General features: G+C 37.5%; 1 protein-coding gene across 4 annotated transcripts in view; it reads right to left on the reverse strand.

The window, feature by feature from the left end:
- The window catches only part of clec16a (C-type lectin domain family 16 member A), a 157,624-nt gene that overhangs the window by 54,042 nt on the left and 76,001 nt on the right, over positions 1-27,581 (reverse strand). For 3 of the 4 annotated variants that reach the window (XM_004917946.4, XM_004917947.4, XM_004917948.4), the window contains exons 19-20: positions 19,493-19,613; positions 17,528-17,620 (exon numbers count right to left, since the gene is read on the reverse strand). In XM_004917946.4, coding sequence (XP_004918003.1) covers positions 17,528-17,620; positions 19,493-19,613 — 214 coding nt within the window. The remainder of the gene's footprint in view (positions 1-17,527; positions 17,621-19,492; positions 19,614-27,581) is intronic. The other variant, XM_002939183.5, reaches the window with a different exon arrangement.

The following is a 27,581-nucleotide window of genomic DNA, read 5'->3' on the forward strand; positions in this document are numbered from 1 at the left end:
CTGACTTTCAAATTATTGCTTTATAATAGAGAAACAATAGGAAAATATGCACTTTTTATCAAAACAATAGGCAGTATGTAATTTCAACACAAGTTCTTCATTTTTAGCTAAAGTGTTTTCAGGTGTAAACTGTCCTAAACCAAGATAGTGTATAACTGGCCCACTTTTACAGTTGTGAGTATGTTTTGATTGTTAGTAGTGTTAAGTTCCTTTTACATTGTGTCATGAGAAAGGTAATTTGTTTCATGTTTGAAGCACGGGGACATGAAAGCACTGCTTTCAGTCTACTGGCCAGACTGCTACCAGATGCATTTTAAGCATGCTGTATAGGCCTTTTAAATTAAAATACAAAGTGTGTAATTAGTATGGATTATATACAGGTATGGGATCCATTATCTGGAAACTTGTTATCCAGAAAGTTCTGAATTACGGGAAGGCCATCTCCCATAGACTCCATTATAAGCAAATAATTCCAATTTTTAAAACTGATTTCTTTTTTCTCTGTAATAATAAAACAGTAGCTTGTACTAAGATATAATTAATCCTTAATGGAGGGAAAAGAATCCTATTGGCTTTAATTAATGCTTAAATGATTTTTAGTAGAATTAAGGTATGGAGATCCAAATTATGGAAAGACCCCCTTATCCAGAAAACCCCCAAGCATTTTGGATAACAGGTCCCATACCTGTAATATATTCCAGGGAGTTTTAATTGCTTTTTGAGACAATATACCAAGGCCAGGTGGTATACAACTGAAATAGAAGGATGCAGTTTTTTATTGTTTAAGTTTGCACAGAACCTCTTCTGGTGTTTTGACAGATGTGCTGTCACTCTAAATATTTGAAAAAAACAAGAAACATAAATTTCCAGAAAAGGTTAAATGTACAACAGGAATGCACCAAATAATTTGTGGATATGAACAAATAACGTTTACAAAATTGAGCCAAATACCAAAATCAAATCCAAACTTCAATATGCATACAATCCTCACATTCACCAATTACTATAGAAGTCAGAATGTGACAAAAGGAAGCCATACAATAGAATTCAAGGGAAATAGTGACTGAATTTAAAGATACACGTTATTGTTTGAGAAGAAGTGGATATTGATTGAGAGAGTAAAACAGAACTCATGAATTACAGACAGTTCCTGCTGATTTATGGCTTATAAACTACCAGAGAAGAACAGACAAGTTTCAGTGAAATACAGGAAAGCCATTCAGAGTTCTGCTGAAACCACATACTTCCTTATGTTCCTGGGAAATTAATTCTCATTACAAAACAATTACAACAGCTAAAGCACTTTGAGTAATTTCTGCACTGGGCTGTTAAGCATTCTTTGGCTTGTGGCCATTTTCCTAAGAAAACCACAGCCTTCGGTCTTCTTGCATGTTGTGGTTTTGTGATTTAATATTTACAACACCAAACATGTGTGTCTTATGTTCTATGCACAGCCATGTTATGGCTATATAAAAAGGGAACATGCCACCCAACACTAATAGTATATTCATAGAACATTCGTAGGTAAAAACCAAGGATATGAAATTACTAAATCCCACTCCGCTACAGTGTACTGAAAGCTATCACAGATCTCTGAAACAGAAGTCAGCATACTTTTGCAATTCAGCGGGTTTAAGTACATTTATTGTTTTCTTTTTCCCCGGATATCCTACACATGGCAACCAATCAGATGTTTGCTTTAACTGTTCTGCCTGCAGCAGGCTGAGAAAAGTTAATCACTTACTGGTTGCTATGGGTTACTGCCCTAGTGCAAATTTGGCCAGTGAGCTTGAGATTAACTCTTTAATAGCCTTTCCTTCTCCTTTAATCCAAACTAGTATCTGCTTATAGTAAGGCAGCTCACATGTTAGCGATATTCTATTGCACAGTGCTTGCAAATGTGTTTGTGTTATATAAATTCTTGTTAAAAATCACAATAATAATGCTCCCAGATCAGTCAAGGTAAGCCACTGATATGCTGTGAAATACAGGGGTGTTTGGTACACTCAGATGGAATAAGTACACAAAGGAATAAGTAAAGCTAACTGCAATCTTGTGGGCTCAGTATCCTGACAGCCAATTCGCAGTGGATACACTGGAGCCCAGGCACTTTTACTGATCCACTAAATTCTAAACATGCAAATAAGTGATTTTTCTCTAAAAGAGACCCTCCAAGGTCTCAGCAAATTACAATATCTGTAGTAATAAGTTAAATCAACTGGGCTTTCTGGGTTTTTCTTGAAGACGTTTTAGCAGTCATCTGACTTTGCAGTCTTCAATTGTGCTTTTTCCTTTAGATGTAGGTACAGGGCTGAGGCCTGACCAGAGGAGCTGGCTCTTCTGTGCTGCACCATACGCTGGTGTAACGGTTTGGTTTCTCTCACATACAAGTCAGAGCACTTCTCACTGTACTGCACTGCATACACAGTGTTACTCTACTTATGTTTTGGGATTGAGTCTTTTGGGTAAACCATGATGGGAGCTTTGTTATTAAACCGTCATGGGACAGGCGCCAAAACAGCATTGTATGTGGCAGACAAATACATCTGAAGACTGCCAAGTTCAGCTTTTAGACAGGGAGAATGACTGGTTCAAAAGAGGTGTTAAAGAAGCCATATATGTAAAAACAGAAAAAACAAGTTTGAATAGAGGCGGAGGGTGCGGCATCTATTGTCTGCCACAAACAATGCTGTTTTGGCACCTCTCCTTGGACGGTTTAATAACACCTCAAAGCTCCAATTATGCTAATACAATCAACACCTCACCTTCAAGAGATCCCTGATCCCATTCTGGTTACGATAAACAGATTACGCTAACTGGAGCAACATTCCAGGGTATTTATTCCAGGAAGATCGTTGTACAAGTTATTCTGAACTGAGAAAGCCAATTGGATGACTGGCGAAAAAAAGTCTCCAAGCAAAAACACAGCAAGTCCTGTTGATTTGACTTATTACTACATATATACCATGACCTGGATGAATGAGAATCTTAACAAATATATTGCAAATGACAATATACAACCAAAGGTGCCTATAACTAATGTACACCATAATATAAAATATGGCTACAAAAAAATCCTTAGGTTTTCTCTGGTTACAGTAATCACCAATAACACTTCTTCCAGAAGTACAGAATTCTGGTAGATGTAGCCTACAGGTCTTTGATGGCAAACCTGCACACCACATGCTACTGTTAAACTTGCTACTGCTATACACAGAACTCACTGTAGCAGCCCCCAGAAACAGCAACCCTGTAATATTAATGATCCATGCCTTGAAAACTGTCCACAGTTCCCTATCATTTGAAGTTCAGTGACACTGCACAAAAGCTCTGTAAACCTTTGGATGCAGTTGAGGAGCAAAGCTTAGGTGTCATTGGAATTTATAAACACATTAGAAAATGAGGTTACATTTCTGGTAGAAGGAAATGCTACAGGACTAATACATTTCAAATTATTGATTAGCTTTGTATTGTGAATTTCATATTGTTTATATGTATACACTGTACTGTATATTGTGAGTCTCTATCCATAACTACCAGCAGCCCAGAGCATGCGCTGTGAATCAACAGAAAGAAAGAGTGGGGGGATTTCTATATCCTTTCTAAGACAGAAGCTTAACCATTCTGCAGAAATCAGTCACTTCCATACCTAGTGTGAAGCTCTGCCCCCCTTTAGTATACTGGGCCTGTACTGTATTCTTCTTGGAATAGGAAACTGGTCAAAGATGTGTCTGTTGCGTATGCTTGATTTCTATTGGAGCAGGAGGCAGCAAGCAAGCGCAGTAGACAGCTTTGACTGGCTTCCTAATCAAAGCAAAAGGAAGGCTTGGCTCGGTGTTCTAAAGGGGGCGGGGTGTCACATTTAGATAAGGAAGTGACTGATTTCTGCAGAATAGTTCAGGTTGTTAAGGGCCATATTACCCTAACTGATTGGAATGAGAGAATGGAGTATGAAAAGCAGAGAGCTTAAATAGAAAAACGAGCAATAAAAAGTTAGCTTTACATAACATTTGTTCTAGTTATTTTAGATGTGCAAAGTTAATTCTTACAAGCAAACAACACACCAGGCTAATTAGTTGGATTTGTCATACTACTGTTAAGGATAAGGAAAATAATTAGGCAAACTAATTCCTTTGCATCCTTCACATGTTCTACTAAACAACAAATTTCTGGCTTTAGAATGCAACGTAATAAACAGCAGTGCATGTTCCTTATGCCTAAAGTATCTGCTAGACATGGTAGAAGTTAAAAAGCTCTGTCTCCAAACAAATCTGACATTAGTCAGGGAGAAAGCAGTAATTATGCTCATGGCATACATGCATCCTAATACAAAATAGGCTCCTTTCATGGTTACCCAATAAATATTACACAGACATTTAAAAAAAACAAACACTGCATGATATAAGCTTGTGCCAGATAAACTCTGCAGTCTAAAACCACTGTCAAGGTCCCGCATGGGCTTGTTTATAGATTTCCAGGAGTGTTCTTCTCGGAAGGATTCTTAACATGTGCAAGAATCATTCACTCCGAGATCAATACCTGCACTTGACGAAAATAATGATGGGCTCTCCTGAAGAAAATCATTCCTGGCTTCCACATGATGAAAGCATTACTGACACTGAAAACAGGACCAAGGAGATTTATACTTCAAACCTATGAGCCATCCAAAGGCACATGCATCCTTGTACAGGTACTCTGTAATGATTTCCCCTTTTGTAGCACACACGCATTTTCTCTGTATAATGAGTGTTTTTCAGCAATGTTGTCATCCAGTGTAACGTACACAGCACAATGAGAGGGTAACCTATGCAAGAAGGCCCTGACAGTTAAAGGCACTAGCATAAGAAATTAACCCTACATGAGCTGTCAAAAATAGGCTTATACCAATATCAGCTAACCGTAAAAACTAACGTAAAGGGCAAAAGTGCTCACAGGTGAACTTGCTGCATATTCAATATTCAAGGATTTTCTGCCCTTTAAATTTGTGCACACAAATTGTTATATCTATTTAAACACAAATTCAAAAAAAATAAAGAATTGTGCATATGGTATACCTTCCCTTTAATACAGTTTGTTTTTAACCAGTTAGGCTAGGTCCCATTCTAGATCTGGAAAGGCTTATATATAGTATTAGCTGCTTTTCCTTTTTTATGAAGTATAGCATAAAAGCTCCTCACAAGGGGTGAAATTATGTGTGTGTGGTACACTTGTAAACCTAGAAAAAAAACCCAAAACAAATGTATTTTGATTTGGGGTGGATCAGGGTGTGCATGGGGCAAAAGATTAGCAGTTTCAATGTTCATTGCCTGTAAATTTGTAATACAGGCCTGGCCTTGGCTAGTATTTTACCAGCTAGGCTAGGAAAATTGCGGCCAAGTGGCAACCCTATTTATGCCAAATACAGGTATCGGACCCCTTATCCGGAAACCCACTATCCAGAAAGTTTTGAATTACGGAAAGGCCATCTCCCATAGACTCCATTATAAGCAAATAATTTTTCTCTGTAATAATAAAACTGTACCTTGTACTTGATCCCAACTAAGATATAATTGCTCCTTAATGGAGGCAAAACAATCCTATTGGATCCGAATTACAAAAGACCCCTTATCCGGAAAACCCCAGGTCCCGAGCATTCTGGATAACGGGTCCCATAGCTGTAGTAAATAGCAAACTGCTGACACTGGAAGACTTTTTCACATGCAAGTGGAAAAGGTTCCATTAGCATGCTATGTACTTAGTGTTTGAACCCAGCACTAGCTGTAAGCCTTCGTGCCAGTGGAAAAACCGCAACATTTTCTGATGCGCAACAAATTTTTCAGTGCCGTATTTCTGGAAACAATTCACCAATGGCGAAATGTGGGAAATTTGCCGGGAATCCATGCCTGGCAAAAAAAATTTGCTCATCACTATTTATTGATTTTTTTGGCTCCACACTTCATCATTTTTCTTTCTCTCTTTCTTAATTTTTATCAGGTATTTTAAGATAAAAATAAAAAAACAAATCAATACCCCTTAACTCCATGATCTTTTCTACAATAACTATGTGCTGGAACATTTCCAGATTGCATGGGAAATATTGCATAAGCAAAGGCCAAAAGTCATTCTATAATTACTTACATACTAATGTTAAAGAAACTAAAAGGACCACACAATAGTGATGTGTTTGTTTAAATGAAATTGGCTATTCAATATGAAAACATACACCTACGTGAAACACCCACAGGTCTTGAAAAGCTAGACTGCAGCAGACCTACGTTTTTACTCTACATGTAGGTGCTTGAATTCACTTTACTGTAAATGGTGCTTCCATTACTTTTTACTAGTACTGAGTGGAATTCCTGATTCTCATATATTGGAACAAAACAAACTTTTTTTTAGGATGTTCTTTAAATACACTATTCGCCAGCTCATGAATGTCAAGATAGACATAAGGGTTCATTTGTGAACCCAAACATAGTGTGCAAAGTAAGGCCACAATCTACCATTTTTTGCACTTTGCATGCTGCATTTGGGTTTGCGCAAATAGGCACAAGCTTCTGCTTTCTGTTTCGGAGCACAGAGTCATGCGGCTCCTTTCTGTAATACAAATGCTGCCAGCGCTGTGTAAGTGAAGGGTGGGTGGGGGCACATAAGGTACACATAAGGTAATCAGTAAACTACAACATAAAGGGTGTGGAACATGTGCTTGAGTTGGAAAAATGTTGAGGAGGTTTGGTATAAGAATACTTGAACATAAAGAATATATGTTAGGGATAAATACCGAGTCCAGTGGTTAGGCATTTTTAACACTTTGCTGGTAGCAAGCCAGGAGGATTAAAATTTGAAAAATTATATCCTACCAGAAGGCAGAGGGAGACTGGAATAAGGTGCTATTACAAGCAGAGGCATGATGGATTTTTACCTTAGTTTAGGGTTGGGCAAAATATGACCCGTCGGCCACTTCCGGGCCGTTTGTCTTTTTAATCCGGCCCGCCGAGGATTGGTGTGTCTTGCTTTTCCTAACAGACACTGCAGGCTGCAATCTTCTGTCTATCAGAAAATCCCGACTCCGCAAGTCTCATCACGTGAGATTGTCGTCAAGACAGCACTGGCCCCTGTGCCTAAAAGTTTGCCCACTCCTGCCTTAGTTCCTCTTGGAGTCTTTTAGGGGACATTGCATCTAAGTTTCTGGTGCCATTTTTAATAGATCATAGGAATATATGGCTACCCACAACATTGATATCTGGTGTTTTAACTTTTATTCAATTAAAAAAAAATTCCAATTTTCAACCATAGGGCAAGGTATATCAATGCTACTGCTACATAACTACTATTTGTTAAATGATCGTAACATTGCTGATAAGATTAATGCTAATGTTTGCAAATTGTATAGTGGATATATGCAAGGTTCTTATATATAGAGCGTACCTATATATTTTCAAACATGCAGCCAATCACCATAATTCAGTCACTGGGCCAATTGAATGGGCTAACACGAGGCTGCTAAAGTATATGTGCCTGGGATAGTAATATTATAATATATGACCTTGTATCACAAAGTATTAATATCGAATAAACTAACTGTCACCAAATACAGGTATGGGATCTGTTATTCTGAAACCCGTTATCCAGAAAGCTCCATATTATGGATGGGCCATCTCCCATAGACTGTATTTAAATTATTTCTCTGTAATAAAACAGTACTTTGTACTTCATCCAAACTATGATATAACTAACCCTCATTGGAGGTAAAACAATTCTATCTGGTTTATTTAATGTTTAAATAAATTTTTAGGAGACTAAACTATGGTGATCCAAATTAAAGAAGGATTCCTTATCCGGAAAACCCCAGGTTCCAAGCATTTGGATAACTAGCCCCATACCTGCACAAGAAAATATTAGTAGTTTTCTAACTGTTGAAATCTAATTGCTGAATGGTTGCCCTGATAATGCTGGACTCCACTTTTTACACAGCATGATAAATAAACCCATAAGGGTAACTAGAATGTGGGCAAATTTTAGATTAAAGGAGATTAGAAATTTTAGATTAAAGGAGAAAGAAAGGCTAAGTCACTTGGGGGTGCCAAAATGTTAGGCACCCCCAAGTGACTTAGATTGCTTGCCTTGTACCCTGGGCTGGTCCCCCCTGTTAGGAGAAAAAAGCACAAGCCCGGGGTACCTGCAGGAAGTGCTTCCTCCTTCCTTTTTCTTCTGCCGGCGAAATCCGTGGGCCGGCGCATGCGCAAGCGAATAGGAAGTAGGAAGCGCTCGCTGCTACCCCGGGCTGGCGCTGTTCTCTACGTACAGGGGCAACAGCCCGGGGTAAAAGGTAAGCGATCTAAGTCACTTGGGGGTGCCTAACATTTCGGAACCCCCAAGTGACTTAGCCTTTCCTTCTCCTTTAATGCTAAAAAATTAAAATGCATACAAATATTGAAAACCAAGTAGGGCCATCTAGAACATACAATAAAATGTATGTTACATATAAAGGTGACATTTCCATTTAGCAAACTATGGTATTTGTACAATTATCTTCAGTTTATTTTTCTTCACAAAAGCAGTAAAATTTAAAAGTAGCAGTTGTTTAGTAGAAGGCTAAAAAAATTCCCTAGAAGAGAAAAGTAATATGGCACATTTCACTCATTTAAAATGCATTGTGCATACACATGGTGAGAATTATATGCAGCTTAATTAGCAATGCCTTAATACAGTCAGTGTTCATTTTGTACAATATAGTTAGTTTAACTATAAATAGTGTTACAATCAAGCTAAAATGTATTTGCTCCATAACAAGCTCAAATAAATGTTACTATATCCACCACTTGTACGCAATGTAGGAGGTCTTCTCGCAACTGCTCATTACAAGTAGGAAAGCACTATGTATTTCTGCTTTGTTGGTTACCACCAAAACCGATCTTAACATTTGTCACAAGACAGATGGCAGTTAAAATAAGATGTAGAAAAACCTACAGTCCACCCACCATATAACAGTCAATAACTTTGCTGTAAATGTAAGCTGGGGGTTGTGCCTCTAAAGCACAGAAGCCAATATATTCATAGCATGACAGAGGAGTAAAACAAACTGAGAAAGCATAACCAACATGACAGCATCAATGCTATATAAATCACTTATAAAGGCACATCCATCACATCTATTTTCCCTTCTACATGCTCTATGTTCTTGTTAATAAGTGTGAAAATTTCAGTGTAGGTAATACAACACAATTATGATCCAATGTATCTGGCTGCATAGACACAATGACATTTATACTGGTACAATACATATTTTACTTGGGCAGTAACACTATAGAAAGGAGACATTATCGATGCACTTTTAACAATATCACAACAGAATATGTTCTATTGAGAAAAGATTTGCCCTATAAAGCCCTATAATTCTTTTGCATTAAAGGAAAACTATACCCTCAGAATGAGTACTTAACCAACCAACAAATTTATGTTAAGTGACCTTTTAAAGAATCTCGCCAAACTGGAATATATGTATTTGTAAATATTGCCCTTTTACATCCTTTCCAGTGTCGGACTGGCCCACCAAGATACCAGGAAAACTCCCAGTGGGCCCAGGTGTCAGTGGGCCCTCCTGCTCCTGGGCTACCAAATAGCCAATCATAGCCTTTATGAATCACCCCTAGTAACTTATTTCATGCCTGTCAGGCTCCCTTTTTTTAATTTATTTTTTACTGACTATGGGGTGGAAGCACATGCGCACTATCTTTTAAAAGGGAACTACGGCTTCCAAACCAAAATTTTTAAAGAGCCCCACGCAACACAGAAACCCCTAATACACATATCACTGTTATCTGTCACTTCAAAACTATGAGTAAATACCATTTAAAAATGCTGAAATCCAGCTGCAAAACAGTTATTCACTTTCTGTATCATTTGAAATCCTGGCAGGGAAGAAGGAACTAAAACATTGATGTTATGTTTACAGACGGCACACAGAAATGACATAACCCATTGTGGGTTATTGCGCGAACGGTATCTGGCCGATTTCAGGCCAGATATCGGTCGAGCAGGCCAGTCGTTGTTGCCTGCACGGGCCAATAAGCTGCTGAATCGGTCCAAGGGACTTATACACCATGAAGAGAGTTTCTACTATCATGCAAAGATAGTAATTTTTTTAGCCTAGGCTATACAAAGTCATAAGGCAAGCTGTAGTCAGTAATCCAGTAAAAAGGGACATATTTATAAAAAGATATGGTAAGGCATTTTGCCCTGACCATTTCTGTAACCACAGCAATGAATGGAAAAGGTTTATGAACTTCAAGTGAAAATGATGAGCTATAACAGTATTGATTACAGCCAAAAAGGTAAGGAGAATGTTAAAAATGTGATAAGGCTCACTAAAGCAGTACTGCCACATTTAGGTATTGTCTATTGAAAAGAAGGCAACAGTGGTGATTTTGGGCACTTCTCAGCTGACTAAAACACGTGTGGCATCTGCCTCAAAGTTTTACAGGAATGTGCATTAAAATGACATTAATGAGAATAACCGAAGGATAAAAACAATATCTTAGAGCAGACAGGTACCAATCAACAAATCAATATGTAGGAACCAGTTACAGAATGTCCTGAGAAGTGGAAGGAATGCTGCTGTTTTGTTTACCTTATAAAGCAATAAAGGAAATGTGACAGTGTATAGGAAAATTACATTTCCAGTAAGCAAGCCACTAAAATAACCACATACCTTAAAGAAACAGTTCAGAGTAAAAATATAAATGGGTAAATAAAAAAATGTTTTCAATATAGTCAGCCAGTGCAAAACTTCCTGCTTCTCTGTCTAACCTGTCAGTCAGTGAGTGAAAAGGGGGCCACATTGGACATAACTGTTCTGTTACTCAATAAGCATCCCAAGGAAATCACATCTGTACCTGTATCAGCAAAAAGCACCCCCCCCCATATTTATAATTTTTCTAGCATCTTGAAAAGTGATGTACAAGTATGGGATCCCTTATCCGGAAAACCGTTATCCAGAAAGTTCCGAATTACGTAAAGGCCCGGGGTTTGGAGAGACATCCCCTGCAGCCAGAAACAGTAGGAAAAAGAGTGAGAAGATGTGAGCAGAAGATTTAAAATTAGTGCGCCTCCGCGTATGGAATGTAACCGGGGGACAGAGGTGTTGTAAGTAGTTATAAAGGGTAAAGGAGCTGGAGTATGTAGATGGGAGCAGGGAGGAGGATATGTGTATGAAGTATGAACAGACAACAGGGGGGTCAAAAGAAGCGACTACCTTAGGGAGCACCATGCATACAATCAGTAGTAATAAAGTGAGTTGTGCCATTTGCAGGTAAAGTCCCAGATGGAGTATGTTCACTGCTGTTCAAACTGCTGTCCAACTCTGTCTAACTCGTTACAGTATACTTAAATTTGCTATACTTTAAGTTGCTATACTGCCGAGCTGCAACCCCCAGCCGAGTTGCTCCCAGAGTGATCCCAAGGAAATAGTTCATTGAAAAAAAGGTATCGAAACAGGGAAAGATAAAAGAAAACTGAACAACTATTAGCAATACATATCATACCTAGGTTTGAAGAAATCTGGAATAAATTTTACTGTCCCGGGGAGGGGATCTAAGATTAAATGAGAGGGTAAAACAGGGAGAAACCAAGTAGTGTCAAGTTAATAATTAGGCAGCATATTTATTACTACTATCAGGTTTAAAAACAAATAAATAAATAATAATAAAAAGCTCACCAGGTATTAGATTGCAAGCTTGTTGTTTTGGGGTTATGCAAAGTATGTTATTTAAAATAACAACAAACTTAAAGTAAAATCATGTATGTCTGTAAAATAAACCATTAATTGGACTTCTATACATCAGAGTTCATTTATTTAATTTAATATAGTTTCATTTCCTGTTATATTTCATTTCTCATTGATCTTTTTCTTTTATATATTTTGAAGATTTCTCTTTATTTAAAATTCAAACTATTAATAAAAATAAACTAACAAGCTACTGTTCGATAACTGTGTCTTGGGTTAACAACTTAAAAGTGAGCTTTCATAACCTAGCTAAAGTATGGTGCAGGCAACATTTATGTAAGCAAAAGCTATGGAAGGCTTTATAGGTATTATCTGAAAATCTACCTCATACCATAAGTAGTAGATTTTAGTGTATGTATACATTAATAACATATTCAGAGGATATGGACACCAAACATATAAGAACTGCTGGCATAAAGGCATGGGCAGCACATAAAACCAAAAAAAATATATAACCTTCACTTGCAATGCTTAAAAATTAAAAACTATAGGAAAGTAGAGCTGTAGCCCCCACAGAAATTCTATGACCCCAAGCCTGCTCCATAGACTTCTTAGTCTATGACTTCTGTAGAACTGTGAAAAGTATTGTAAAGTAAAAAAATGGTAATTAAAAAATAAACCTATTGAGCCATGTGGAGGAGGCGAAATGCATGCCTGTGCTGCTGGTGGTTTAAAAAGCATAGAAAATAAGCTCAATAGCCCCACCAGAGTGAGAACCATAGACAGCCAAGGCAGAGACAAAGAATTTGGAACTGTGGATACTAGAAAACATTTTGATAAATGAATGCAAGGAGATCAGTTGGCGAGAGCGTTCTGTCAAGCAGAGATGCTGATTTCATAAACGCTTTAATATATTGCTTGGGAGTGTAGTAATATCCTTGACAGCTAGGGGCTTCAGGACAAACTGAATTGGAATGCCAATAGGCAACAGGCTTGGCTTAATACTCAACATTCATATGTCATAACATGCACTGCCCTAGCTCTGGTGATAAAAGTAATACATGATTTAAAGTGAGTTAAGATGCGGTCATGCAACCGTATGTACTTGGCAAAAGTTTATAGATTTTAATGGTGATGGATGATATACAGGGAAATCTGTGTGTCATGGATGACAAACATCCCGAATCTTACATTTGAATTTCCACATGTAAAGCATTTTACATGCAACAATCTGGATTTAGTAATGAAAAATGCCTTCTTCTGCATTTTTCAGCGATAAAGCCATGTATTTTTCTGGGGGATTTGTCACCTGTGGGTAGCGCAGATTTCCCCCAGGCAACAATTCTCTCCATTTGTCACTGCTCTAAGAATTAGATCCTATGCTAATGACTGCTTATATTTATTTGTGATTGTTAATATACAATGAACAGTTGGACTTTTGTATAATTAACTGTTAAATAAGTCAATATTTATATGAGTTCTGTGATTGTTATATTTTCATGGGTGAATCGCTTACTTCTATTCTGTATTAAATATATAGATAAATACTTCTATATATATATTAAATATAAATAATTACTAATCCTTGAATAGGAATAGGACCCACAATACAAGAAAATTTAAGATAAATTATGGATTTACCACTTGGACATATATCGCACATTGGCCAGCCAAAGCTGTTACAGAAAGCAAAATTAAGATGTGAGGCTTCAAATAAATCTGGATTTTGTAATCATGTGATATACTTGACTTAATCGGTTTCAGTAAACTCTATGCCATACTGTATTAAATTAACAACAGACATGCTGCCAGTAAATTCATAATAAGGGAGCTGTCAGAACAAACTCTGCTATGTGATCCTGACTGGCAATCTGTAATCAATTGAAATTGATCAGTACCATCTTTTAACTGCATGGAGATTTCATGATTGCAGCATATTACTCAATAACCTTAAAAAGATAAAGTAATTCTAGGAAAATTAAACCAAAAACCAATATGGACTTGATATAAAAACTAAATTATATTGAGAGGAAATGTTTTCTAACGTTCTCTATTGTTTCTTTTTTAAAGTTTGTTGTAAGAACTTTTCTGTATTTTGTAGGTGTTAGGCCAAGCAAGGTTGATCAGTTCCAACAGGGTATAATGAGAACCAATTACAAGTGGCATATCTGTGTAACCTAATCTGCCTCTGCTATGGAGGAAAGTGGACAAACTTCCAACTGGATTGGCACTAAATTATCCAGAACTTGGATGGCTAATGTCATATTTGACTGTTTTGTAAAAATGATTTTTTAAGATAGTTGCTGTTAAAACCAGTCCAGAATTGTATTTGGTAAAATAAGTGCAAAAACTCCATAATTTTAAGTGTTGCCATACATGAGTAGATTATAGCTACCCCCCCAAACTGACAGGTTATCTGATCATGTATGGGGCCCTCCCATAGGCCTACCCAAATCGAAATGAAAATTAGCCAGAGATTGATCTGGCAGGTTTAAAAATCCCATCAGGCGAGTACTGAATGGGCTCAGTTATGCAGCATTCCCCCTGATGGACTGCGTTCCCGTTATTGTGATCCAGCTGTTTGCATATCAACCAATTTGCTGAGTGTACGGCCAGCTTAAGAGTAGATCATAAAACTGTGTAGGCTTCAACTAATGGTAATGGGATCAGATAATAAAATACTGAATAAAAAATTGTGCTCATACATACACTCATTCTAAAAATATTTAAGCTGGAATAAATCTGACACAAGGGGGCTGATTTACTTACCCACGAACGGGTCGAATGGAGTCCGATTGCGTTTTTTTCGTAATGATCGGTACTTTGCGATTTTTTCGTATGTTTTGCGATTTTTTCGGATTCTTTACGAATTTTTCGGATCCGAAAACTTAACGCTACGAAAAATGCGCAACTTTTCGCGTAAGTTTTAACGCTACGCAAAATGCGCAACTTTTTACGCAACTTTCGTAATAGATAGGAAAACTCGCGTTTTTACGCAAAAATCGTATTGGATCCGAAAAATTTGTACAGAATCCGAAAAAATCGCAAAACATACGAAAAAGTCGCAAAATATTCGTTTTCAAGTCGGAACTTTTCCAATTCGGGTCGGATTCGTGGGTTAGTAAATCAGCCCCAAAGTGTTTTTTCATTGTGTAAAACAATTTCTGAAATAAAACCACACAAATAAAAACCAAAAACTAAAGCCATAACTGTTTAAACTACAACCCCTTTGTGGCAATAAGAAATAAATGATAGCCACTTAACCTAACGCAGAGGAGTACAAAGCCCCTGTACATATATCCATATAGGTCCCAGGCTAGTGTCAAGCAAAGCCCATTTTAGCACAAGAGGCAGGCGCACTAGCATCCAAGAACTATAATTAAAGGAGAAGGAAATGTAAAAACTAAGTAAGCTTTATCAGAAAGGTCTATGTAAATACAGTCATAAGCACTCACAGAAACGCTGCACTGAGTTCTCTATCAAAAGATTTGTTGTGTCTGTAATTCCTGTGCCAGAGACACGCAGCTCTCTTCTCTGTCCCCTCTCCTGCTCCCCCTCCTTCAAGAATGCTAAGAACTCACTCCTTCCCCTTAGGAATGGGGATCTGAGCCAATCAGCAGGAACCTGACTCATAGTCTTACTAACTGAGCATGTACACTTGGTCTGGGTCTCGGTGAAGGAGTGAGGTATTATGGGAACTTTCTTTACACAGCTCAGCGTTTTTTCTTCCTGTTTGGCTGCTGATCATCTGAACAGGTGAAATATTGGGAGACTTAAAGGACATGTAAAGCCTACATTGCCTACAATGTATATCAGTTGGGCACGTCTCCCCCACCTAAATGGTATCTTTTGTACTGCATATATCCCCTCCACTTGCCAGCACCATCACATTTTCCTAAAGCAAATAGCAGCTTTCACCCGGTGGCCATTTTCCCTTTGATATATAATCAGATACATTTAAATCTGCAAACAGCATACATACACACACACACACACAGACCCTTATTGGGTATATATTTCATCAAGAATACAGGCTCACACAGGCAGAACTGTCTCTGATAAAAGTTCTACTATGTTTGAGCACTGTAGGTAAAGCTGAGCGCAGGAGAAAAAAACTGAAGCAGACAGCTAGAGTCGAGTTTCTGTGGGAACCAGCAATGCCATCTCTTCATTGGCTGCTAGACTGGGGGGCGTGTTTAGTAATCTGAGCTTAGAACAACTGAGCATGCCCACAAGCCAGCAGCCAAAGCAAATTCCTGAGGGAGGGATGAGTGGGTTTCAGGAGGAGAAGAAAAGGATTAAGGAGATGTTGCAGCCTTACTATTAACCTCTGGACAACCAGTGTGGCAGGTATTGAAAGATTTTAAAGAGGCTGTTAACTGATTACATTTTTGTGTGCGGGGTTTACATGTCTTTAAGGGCACTATTGAGAGAACTGAAGGTATGCCTGCAGCTTGAGATTAACTCTTTATTAGCCTTTCCTTCTCCTTTAACACAGATTAAAAAAAAATCTTGAATTAATAGGGAAAATCATTAAGTAAAAACCGTTTAAATGTCTCAGAGATTACATTTTTTTAAACCAGATACAATAACGTTTTTTTGTGTAGTGTCACAGATAGAAAGTAGCTATAATCAAAGTATGTGGCAGGATTGTGCTTAGCAGGGATGCACCGAATTCAGGATTTGGATCAGGATTCGGGAAAGATTCTGCCTTTTTCACCAGGATTCGGCCGAATCCAAACATCTGGCCGAACCGTATCCTTAATAATTATGTGACTTTAAGTGTTTTTATAAACACGGAATTAAAACATTTTTTGAGGGATACAAAGAGCAAAAAAAAGAAAACAAAAGAAAAAAAAGTGCTGTGGGCAGCTTGCCCCCACCAAATCACACATCTTAACCAAATTAAAAATTCCTTGCACTCGCCAAATTCAGCGCAATGAGTTACAGAACTTTCATATATAGGGGACAATAGGTACAGGGCTGGGTACTATGTACTATGCAAACTGCACTGGAGCTTTCATTCTCAATATAAACAGTGTACTTAAGGTGACCATACATGGGAAGATTTGCTAGCTTGGCGAGGTTGTCAAACAAGTGGATCTTCCCCTGATATACCCACCTAAAGGTGGGCAACAGGGGTGTTAATTCAATGATTTGGCCCTAGGGACAAACAACTGAATTACAATGGCAGGCATAGGCAGCCAATGAGGTCCCCAAACCGACAGAAAATCAAACCTGCCCATTGGAGATCTGCCCATTTTTAGGCCAGATATATCAGTCGGGTAAGCAGTTCGGGTGTGCCCCTTTAATGGGCAGATAAGCTGCCGAATCTGTCTGAAGGACCCAAATCAGCAGTTGTCATTTGCCCGTGTATGTGCACCTTTACTTAAGGGCAATAGCACATAAGGAATATTTGAGCAAGTTTCAGTAGGTCAAAAGGCAGCATCATGATTCCCTGCTCTCAACTGCAATTAGCTAAAAAGTGCTTTTGCAAACTCTTATTGCATGACTGTCACCTAAAGAAATTTGCACAAAAAAGTTTTCAAGTGATTTTTATAGTAGGCAATGGTGGGAGATTTGACACCTCTTAAACTACTAAAAATGATGGATGTTAAAATGCTTGAATAAGTGTAGACAAATTACCTTATAAGATTGCCAGTAGCTCAAGTAAGAGGATCACCTACTGACCCTGAGCCTAATCTCTATAAAACCTTATATAACATAATTAAATTATTGACTAGAATCATTTTGACAAAGGTTATTGTGTTAGCCGAAACATTAGTTTGCTCAACACTATAAGAACTGTACAAAGTACTTTACTTTGTCCTGCGAGCGCAAATTCCATTACATCTTGGGAACTATCTTCATCATCTGGACTGCCCCAGGCTCTGACATTCTTCTTAAAATTAAGTGCTGGAATTTGAGATCTGCTTTAGGTCAAGAATTCAATAATGTGGGGGGCAATATTTTAATGATTTGAAAATTGTTCAAAAAATAAATATATGCTTCTGAGCTCTATTAAATATATAATGAATTGGGTTATACACATATGCATATTTTTAGTATTGTTTGAGGAGTTTCTTGTTGGATAAATACTGTATTTTCACTGTTGCTTTTAGTACTTTGCTATTTCTATAAATCTTAACACAAAGCGCTACAAAAGGACGCTTTAATGAAAACATGTTAAGGTTTCAGACTATTAACTTGTTTTCACTTTTTTATTTTCGATATGATAACTATCAGTTTTATCAGCAAGACTCTTTCTTGTTCTTCAGGTGCACATTTCAGCAACTGTCTGGGTCCCTGTTCGTTGTTTATAGGCTCAGCTCTACTGTAATCTAATTAAATAAAACAAGGAGCTTCTGTTAATAGTGTAATAAATAATGAATATAATTACAGACCGAGTTGCTGCTTTTCAGGAAGTGTAAATGTTAATCATTCGCACACAAAATAATAAATATAAAAGCTGTTATCAGCAGTTTGGCTAAACTTTAGTTAAAAAGTGCTGCTGCTTATCTGCTAAGGTAGCTTTAAGTCACACTTGAATATAGGACAGACTAAACTTGCAATCATACAAAACTAAAGCAAGAAAGGACTGTGGCTTTATAGGTTAATGAAAACTTACCCAGAACATGTGTATTGGAATCACTTATCAGAAGAAACTTTGCAATATTTATATATATATATAAAATATATAATGGTTTATAAGTTAGTGGTTGAGCACAACTTTCCCTTTTTTTGCTATATATATATATATATATATGTCATCTACAAACCTAAACTGGTTATCAGCATCACAGTGTGCTCTTAGCAGCAAGAGCCAATAGGGAAGTTATACATGATTTATAAAAGTGTCATCACTACTAGGCATTGTGTGTGCTGGTTTCTACTAGTTCCTGCTGCTGAGATCAGGCAAGTTAACCCCTTAGATTTAAAAAAGGTTGCAGGTGGGACAGGCAGATGCAGTATACTGTGCCCACCACTGCATTTACAATACATTTTAATAAGAATGTATGTATACTTAAAAGTTGCTTCTTTTAAGGGATTCTAATATAATCGCTAAACTGTCCCTTTAAAGATAAACTATACCCCCAAACAATATAGGTCTCTATAAATTATATTGCATTGAAAACAGTTCATATGTAAAACCCTGCTTCATCTAAATAAACCATTTTCATGAAAATTCACATTTTTAGTACAGGTACAGGACACATTATCTAGAATGCTCGGGACCTGGGGTTTTCCGGATAAGGGGTCTTTCCGTAATTCGGATCTCCTAACTTAAGTCTGCCAAAAAAAATATTTAAACAGTAATTAAACCTAATAGGGTTGTTTTGGCTCCAATAATGATTGATTATATCTTAGTTGGGATCAAGTACAAGCTACTGTTTTATTATTACAAAGAAAAAGAAAACCATTTTTGAAAATGTGAATTAATTGATTAAAATGGAGTCTATGGGAGATGGCCTTTTCGTAATTCAGAACTTTCTGAATAATGGGTTTCCGGGTAAGGCGTCCGATACCTGTAGTATGTGCTATTGGGTAACCCTAAATAGAAAATTGCCATTTTAAGAATTAAGGGTTGTCTCCTGGGATCATAGGATTCACAGTGCACACATACATGCTAGGCCACATCAGCCAATCTTATGGTTAAGTATCTATTGGTTAAGTATTCATTCTGGGGGTATAGTTTTCCTTTAACATAACATAGGCATAAGAGACCAAATTTCTTAAGTCTAGGACATTTTTAAGAAGTATTAAAATTTTAGCAAAAGAAATCCTTACTTAAGTCTAAAACGTCATCCATCTTTATGAGATCCTCTTCCCTTGTCAAAGGTAACTGAGTTTCTAATTCTTTCCGTAGTTGCAAAGACAGTGACCTTAACATAAAAAAGACACGTATTGCCTGCAAAACAGAAAAGAAAAAAACAAATAAATGAAAACAGCCAGTCACTGAAGGTGTGTGTGTTTGGATGACTTCTACCAATAAAACGTGCCTTTTGTAAACATGGCTTATATAACTTTAAATATACAAATCATAGTATGTGCTGTATGTTCAGTTATTACCTGTTACACAATCATCATCACAACACTATAATATTATTATAACTAACAGATTTAAAATGAAAGCAAAGGAAGCTGCATCACTCAGTGTCAGTAGACTGGAGCAGATCAACATAACACCTGAGCCACAGTGTCCTTCTTCGGACATGAGAAGTGCAAAAGGGGAAAGCATGCCATGTGTCTTGATATGAATGATTTATTGGAAGAATAGGAATAATTATTGTACATTGAAAAAATTTCGTTTTTGGGTGGAGGACCGCTTTAAAGGAGAAGGAAAGTTAGGATTACTAGATACAAGACAACTTAAACATATAATTATATCCTATGCTGAAATCATATTCCTCATACCATTTGTCATTATCTTGCATATCTGGAATCTGGTTGTTACAAAAAAATAAAAAACAATTTGAAAAATGTGCTGTATATGACAAGAGCACATTTTTTATACTGGTACAATAAAACTATCATATTTTAAATATACTTTGAGCTCTCAATAACATGAATGACCCAGCCAACTCAACATTAATCTGTATGTCACATACAAGCCCACTGTCTTACAGATTAGGTGAAGGGTGATTCAAAATAATTACAACTATACTGAATAAAAATAGACATAAAAGTATTACATAAACTACAATATTTAAGATTACAAAGGAATGCTGATAACCAGGCAGTTTCTCTATGCAAGTCATGGTTGCTTAGAAAATAAGAGTAGCCGCTAACTTCTGTTTTGTGGGCCTGTATTTTAAATGCAAACTGTACACCTTTTAAATGCAAGCTGTACACGTTCACATAGGTTTAACAGCAAAACATTAACATTTGTTATACAGTAGCCTCTATAATGTTTGGGAGAAAAACACATTTTTGTTTTCATTTATCCCTCTGGTTCTCAGTGTAAAATTTTAAATCAAACAATTTTAGACATAATTAAAGTGCACATTCCACTTATTTACATATTTTTCAGTTTCACCATGTAGAAATTACAACACTTTTTATACATAGCCCCCCTCATTTCAGGGCACCATAATGTTTGGGACAAAGTAATAGTAGGTATATCCAATCAGTCATGTTTAGTACTTAGTGCATATCATTTGCATGCAAGGACTGCTTGAAGTCTGCAATTCACCAGGTGCTGAGTATCTTCTCTGGTGATGCTCTGCTATGCTTCTACTGCAGTCACCTTCAACTCATGCTTGTTCTGTGGGCTTATCCTTTTATGTTTCCTTTTCAGTGTATAGAAGGCATGCTCATTTGGATTTAAATCAGGTGACTGGCTTGGCTATTCAGGAATTTTCCATTTTTAAGCTTTGAGAAACGTCATAATTGCCTTAGCAGTATGTTTGGGACCATTATCTTGTTGCAGGATGAAGCACAATCCAATGAATTTGGAGGCATTTACTGGAATTAAGCAGATAAGATGTTTCTATACAGCTCAGAATTCATTCTGCAATTGCCATCAGCAGTTACATCATCAAAAGTACCTGTGGCAGCCATACATGCCCAATCCATAACACCCCCACCACATTTAACAGATGGGCTGGTATGCTTTGTATCTTGAGCAGTTCCTTTTCATCTCCACACTTTTCTTTGCCATCACTCTGGTTCATTTTGGTCTTGTATGTCCTTTTTTCAGAATTCTGCAGGCTCTTTTAAGCAAACTGTAATCTGGCCTTTTGTGTGGCTAACTAGTGGTTTGCATCTTGCTGTGTAGCCTCTGGGGATAGTAGTCTCTGACAAAGTCTTATCTGCTATGCTTCTGATCTGCTAGACAGGCGTTTGAGGATTTTTCTTTACCATAGTGAGGATTCTTTTGTCATCAGCAGTGGTCTTCCTTGGCCTTCTAATCCCTTTTGTGATTACAGAGCTAACCAGTGCATTCTTTCATCTTAATGAATTCCAGACAGTTGAGTTTGGTAATCCTAAAGTTAGACCAATCTCTCTAATGGTTTTATTCTTGTTTTTCAGCTTCATAATAGCTTCCTTGACTACACCAATGAATCAGTGCAACAAACCAGAGTAATCACAAACACCCTGTGAAGCCAATTGTCCCAAACATTATGATGTTCTGAAATGATGGGGACTACATATAAAATGTGTTGTAATTTCTTTATGAAACTGAAATGTATGCAAATAACTTTAAATTAAAGTCTGAAATGTACACTTTAATCATGTCTGAATTTTTTAATTTTAGCCCCCCTGTAAATGACAGTCATAAACTCTTACCTGAAAATGTATTGTCAGAGAGCAATGGATGGAGATTATGCAGCAGGCAAAAGCTTAGATACAGCTTTGTGTGCAAGCTCTATATACAGCACGGCGATACACACTTATAAGTAAATTAACAATTTAGGGATTCTTTCAATGATAGATGAGTTTTTACTGCTGGCTCACCATGTGGAACTTACTGTGTATGTCCAGGGTATCATGCACTGCTCCTGCTTTGCAGCTATTCATCATGCACTGAGCATTAGAAAAAAGTGTTTGCTCCTCAGTAGCAAAAATTGTATAATAGATTGCCTTCCAATAATGCTAATCTTGGAAAATAATTTTCTAAGAATAAGCATATTCTTAGAAATTATTTTAAGCTGCATGCTCTGTTCACAAGCCACCTGCTACCACTGTCCCTAAACCAGCATTGCTCTTCCTTTTGGCTATACATGCTGTCTACAGAAGAAAGGATCCATCTAGGAAGGAAAGACCTAGATTTTTTAGCCCTCCAAAACATGGTCAAGATATGCTTATTATGCAGTCATATAAAGACAAATTAAACCTTTGCTGGATGAAAATTAGTCTGTTTTGAAGAATGGAGAATTAGTCTCCAATTGTAAGAGTACTTTGTTTGGTATTGCTACCAGCAGGACCTTAGAAACTAGTGGCTTCTGGGCCTCACAGAAAATTATTTTCAGGACAATCAAAAAGAAGATGATTTCTTTACTGACTCTGTTCCAGGGCACATAAGGCATTTGGAACAACTGTTCTGCAACTAAGAACCCATGTCTTCATCTTCTAAACTCAAAGGAACATTTTGTTTCTCATGTCTCAATGCCAATTTTTTTTTGCCCTTTAAGTAGAGAGCACTAGAGCTGGGCGGTATGACCAAAAATTTATATCACGGTATTTTTCAAAATTATATCGGTGTCACGGTATTTGACGGTATTTTTTTTTAGGTATGCAGCTGTTCACAAAGAGATGTTCTCCATCCCTTCGGGAACATTGACTGGGTATTCATAATAAGGGAAATATGCACTCAACTTCCAGGATTGCAATTCAGCTTACCTTAGTAATTGTGTTGGGTTTTTTTTCACAGAGTGGCTCTCACTATGAGTACTTAGAGCAGTTGGAGAACCTGCTAGTAAAAGGCCGCCCCCATCCCGGTGCGTCTTGACGCCCTCCCTCAGGTGGAGTCCCAGGTTGCAGCAGCTTGAGCGTGGCGAGAGAGAACAGTTGCGCCCGTGCGTACGTGACGTCAGTACGCACAGGCGCAACTTTATAAAAGGGCCTGTCTCAACCGCAACCCCGATCTACACCGGTATGGGGGTATTTAAAAAACTAATATCAGCTTTTTTAAAAAAAAAACGGTATTCGGTATATGGCGGTATACCGCCCAGCACTAGAGAGCACCCAAGCAGGGATGGTCTGAGGGATTGCAAATCATGTAAAGTTACAGTACTTTTAGAAAAAAGGTGGATACTATAAAACTACATCAGGAGACTGCTACCCTCAGGGGGCCCCAGTCTAAGAATTAGCACAGCTAGACGTTTCAATGCATGAAGAAATTTCCTTTAATGCACTTGTGTCTGGCATATTTCTCCTGTGTTTAGAAATAGTTTCATTGATTTCACTTCTTTTAAAGATGGTACTGTCATTTTTATTAAAAAAAAAAATGGTAATGTCAAGACAGTCCTAAATATAAGATTAAAATAAAGCTTACAACGTAAATTTTGTGCCAGTGACATTTGGTAACGACTTTCTGAACATCCTAAAAAGTTGCAAGATGCTAAGTATTTTCGGTAATAATATTTAAAAATATTTGTTTCAACACCCATTCAACCTTTCCCGCAACACTAGGATTTGTTTTTCCATCTTTTCCAATTCTATCCTATGTGTCATTAAAAGGCACTTTACAGTAAAACACAGCATAAATTACAATATATTTAATGTTCTGGAAGAAACTGACTGAATCCCTGGTCTATCACGAGTAAGCAATTTAAACAGTTTCCCAACATTGACTCAGTGAGGTAATATTAAGTTTACAGGAATCTATGTAGGGAAAATGGATGAAGAATGAAGAATTTAGACATGAGTATTTAAAGAAAATTAATCAAGAAGAAATGTATTTTAATGTCATGAGGCAATATGAAATGAGGTTATAAACTTGTAAACAAAGAAACAAAATAACTGTAAGAACTAGAAAGTATTGCCCTTGCAATTTTACATCAGTTATTCAGTGATAACATGGCCGCTGCTTAAGTAAAGGGTAATTTAACCAGGGCAAATAAGGAATTGTCCAATTTGGCTACCAAATGGCATATATAAGTTGATCTAAAAGTCAAAAGCGAGATAAAGCCTCTAAACTTACCTATGCCTCACCGCTTAAATAAGAGGTCAACAGGACTGTAGGATCGTCTGTCTAGACATTCTGCAAGGCATGTATAAACACACCAAAGGTAAGCTGTAAGCCAAAAGTAGCAATATTGTTTGGCCCCATTGTGTGCCACTGCCCATGCAGTTGGATCACCTTTTAAAGGCATTTATAGTGTCTCCAAATCTGTACTTGTTAGTATATAAATGCAAGTCTTATTTTTCAACCAAACACCCTACCATTAAAGTCCCAAGCTTCAGATTAGTGGTCCCCAACCAGTGGTTTGGGAGCAACATGCTACTAACCAGCACCTTGGATGTTTCTCCAAGTAACCTCTAAGAAGGCGCAAATTTTTAAATTTCTGTCTTACAGGCAAATTTTGGTTGCATAAAAACTAAGTGTAATGCCAAACAGAGCCTACTGTAGGCTGCCAGTCCACATGGTGCTAACAAATAACCACCGGGTAAATTTCTCAGGTTTGTTTGTTGCTCCCCAACGCTTTACATTAGAATGTGGTTCACTAACATCACTTACCTATTCAGACTAAACTGTATAGTTATATACATACACACACACTAACTGTAGGGTCAGTAACTGGTATTTACAGAGGGTAAACAAAGAGTGGGCGACAAACAAAAGTTGCCCTGACACCAGTATTAGCAAAGCGCTTAAGAACTCAAACTGACTTACCCATGAGCTTTTCAAAATACATAATAATAAAGTTGAAGTACATAAATTATAAGAAAAATTGTGAGGTGTTTTATAATACAATCAGGTTTTTTGTTTTTTTTGCACTGTCTTTAGAAATACCTGAAAAATGTTACAGAGGTAACATTTTGTTTAAAGTATGTCTGATAGATTACTTGACACATATTTGATGAAAGGGAAAGCCTTCAAGTGTAAAACCACAAAATCATCTGTTCTCAAGAAGACATGGCACAATTCTTTTTAAGAAAATTACCTTCCTGTATATAGCAGATGGTAGGTGATTCAAGGAAAATTTTAGTAAGTTTGAGATAACAACCAGGTTTCACTTCATGTTGATTGATGGCCCATTTCCAGATTTATCCTGATCACTGCCTGCTCTAAACTGTGACTTAATTTAAGACAGTATGTATGTATGTATGTATGTATGTATAAACTTATAAATGTATAAAGCCCTACAAGGATACACAGTGCTGCAAGATCTTACAATATATACAATTACACACAGGGAGGACAAGTGTCCTAATAAATACAATAAGTAAGTATAAATACAGAGAGATTAAGTGCCCTGTGGTATGAGACACAGTAGGAAGGAGGTCCCTGCCCCATGGAGCTTGCAATCTAAGTGGTAGGGCACAAATTGGAAGGCAAGAGTGCACAAAGTATAAGCATTTGTCCTTAAGTGCAGGACTAGATAAAATGTTTTAGTTCTCCAGAAAGTATCACCTGAGCTGTACAATAAAAGCCCTTTTCAAATTAAACATGAAACCTAAAATCATTTTTTTATTACCACAACCACTGTGCAAAGTTTGGGGACCCTGGTTTTAATAGTGTATGAATGGCAGCAATTTAAATTTCCCCACTGAAAGTGAACGAATGACATCTGATTGGTGGCTCCGCCCACTTTTTCTTTTCCTGGAACTGCAGTTACCCAGTGACTAACTCTGCAAAGTTTAGGGACCCTAGGATTAATCGTTCAAGAACAGCAGCAGTTTAAATTTAAACCAATAAAAGTCAATAGGTAAATTGCAATTTGTGGTTGGTGGCTCCGCCCACTTTTCCTAACCTTGAGTCAAAGTCACCCAGTGACAAACAGTGGGCACCCTGGCATAAATAGTGTGAGAATGACAGCATTTTAAATTTAAACCAATAAAATTCAATGGATGAAATCTGTTAGTGGCCCAACACACTTTTCCTATTTTTAAACTGCAGTCCCAGAGTGACAAACTTTGCAAAGTTTGGGGACTCGGGCATAAAAACTGTGAGACTGACAGCATTTTACACTTCACCATTGAAAGTAAATGTGATTTGGCTGTTGGTGGCTCCATCCACTTTTTTCTAACTTTGAAGTACCCAGTGACTAACTTTGGAAACTTTAACAACCCTGGAATTAATACTTAAATAATGGCATCAGTTTAAATATAAACCAATGAAATTGAATGGGTGGAAATGGATTGGCTGTTGGTGGCTCCGCCCACTTGTTCTAACCCTGAATATGTAGTCAGCCAGTGATTGACTGTGCAAAGTTTGGTTACTCTGATATAAATAGTGTGGCAGCAGTTTGAAAATCTTCCCTGTAAAAGTCAATTGGAAAATTGTGGTGTTCGGAGCAGCACAACATAAAGATGGGGTGCGGGATTGCTTAGAAAAGCACAAGCAACCTGCTCCGCTATAGGGCGAAGAAGTGTGGAGAGTTTGGGTGTTGTACCCTTAAAACTGTAGGAGGAGTAGCATTTAGAAAATAAGGGGCGCTAAGAATAAGAAGAAAAGGCGGAAGTATAAGCTGAAGTCGAAGAACAGTATGTTGGGTTTTTCAACCCAACACAATTAATTGCAAGGGAGAGAGGTGGGAGTCTGGGAGGCCAGTTAGTAGTAGATTGCAGTAGTATACGTGGGAAAGGATAAGGGCATGGATAAGTGTTTTAGCAGTAAATTGTGAAAGAAAGGGGCATATTTTGGCAATATTGTGGAGGAAAAAGCATCAGGTTTTGGCAGTGTTATTAATATGGTTAGAGAAGGAGAGGAACTGGTCAAAGATAATCCATAGGCAACGTGCTGAATTAACAGGGTTAATGGACATGTCATCAAAAGTAATGGTGAAAGGAGGAGAAGGTCTAGGTTTGGGCGGGAAGACTATGAGCTCTTTTTTAGCTAGGTTAAGTTTGAGGTGCCTTTGGTTCATCCAAGGGGAGATAGCCATGAGGCAGTTAGCAATCTGGGTTTGAACATCAGTGGTTAATGAAGGGGTGTCTAAATATATATGAATGTCATCTGAATATAAGTGATATTTAAGACCAAATGAAGAGATACGATCACCAAAACAGAGTGTGTACAGGGAGAACAGCAAAGGACCACGTACAGAACCTTGAGGCATTCCCACATTTAGCTGAACTGGGAAAGAGGATTTGTTAGGAAAAGTAACAGAGAAGGAGTGGTAAGAAAGATAGGAAGAGAACCAGGATGCAGCCTGATCCCGGATACAGAGAGAATGAAGAATTTGCATAAGGACAGAATGGTCGACAA

This window comes from Xenopus tropicalis, chromosome 9 (assembly GCF_000004195.4).
Source record: "Xenopus tropicalis strain Nigerian chromosome 9, UCB_Xtro_10.0, whole genome shotgun sequence".
Taxonomy (NCBI): Eukaryota; Metazoa; Chordata; class Amphibia; order Anura; family Pipidae; genus Xenopus; species Xenopus tropicalis.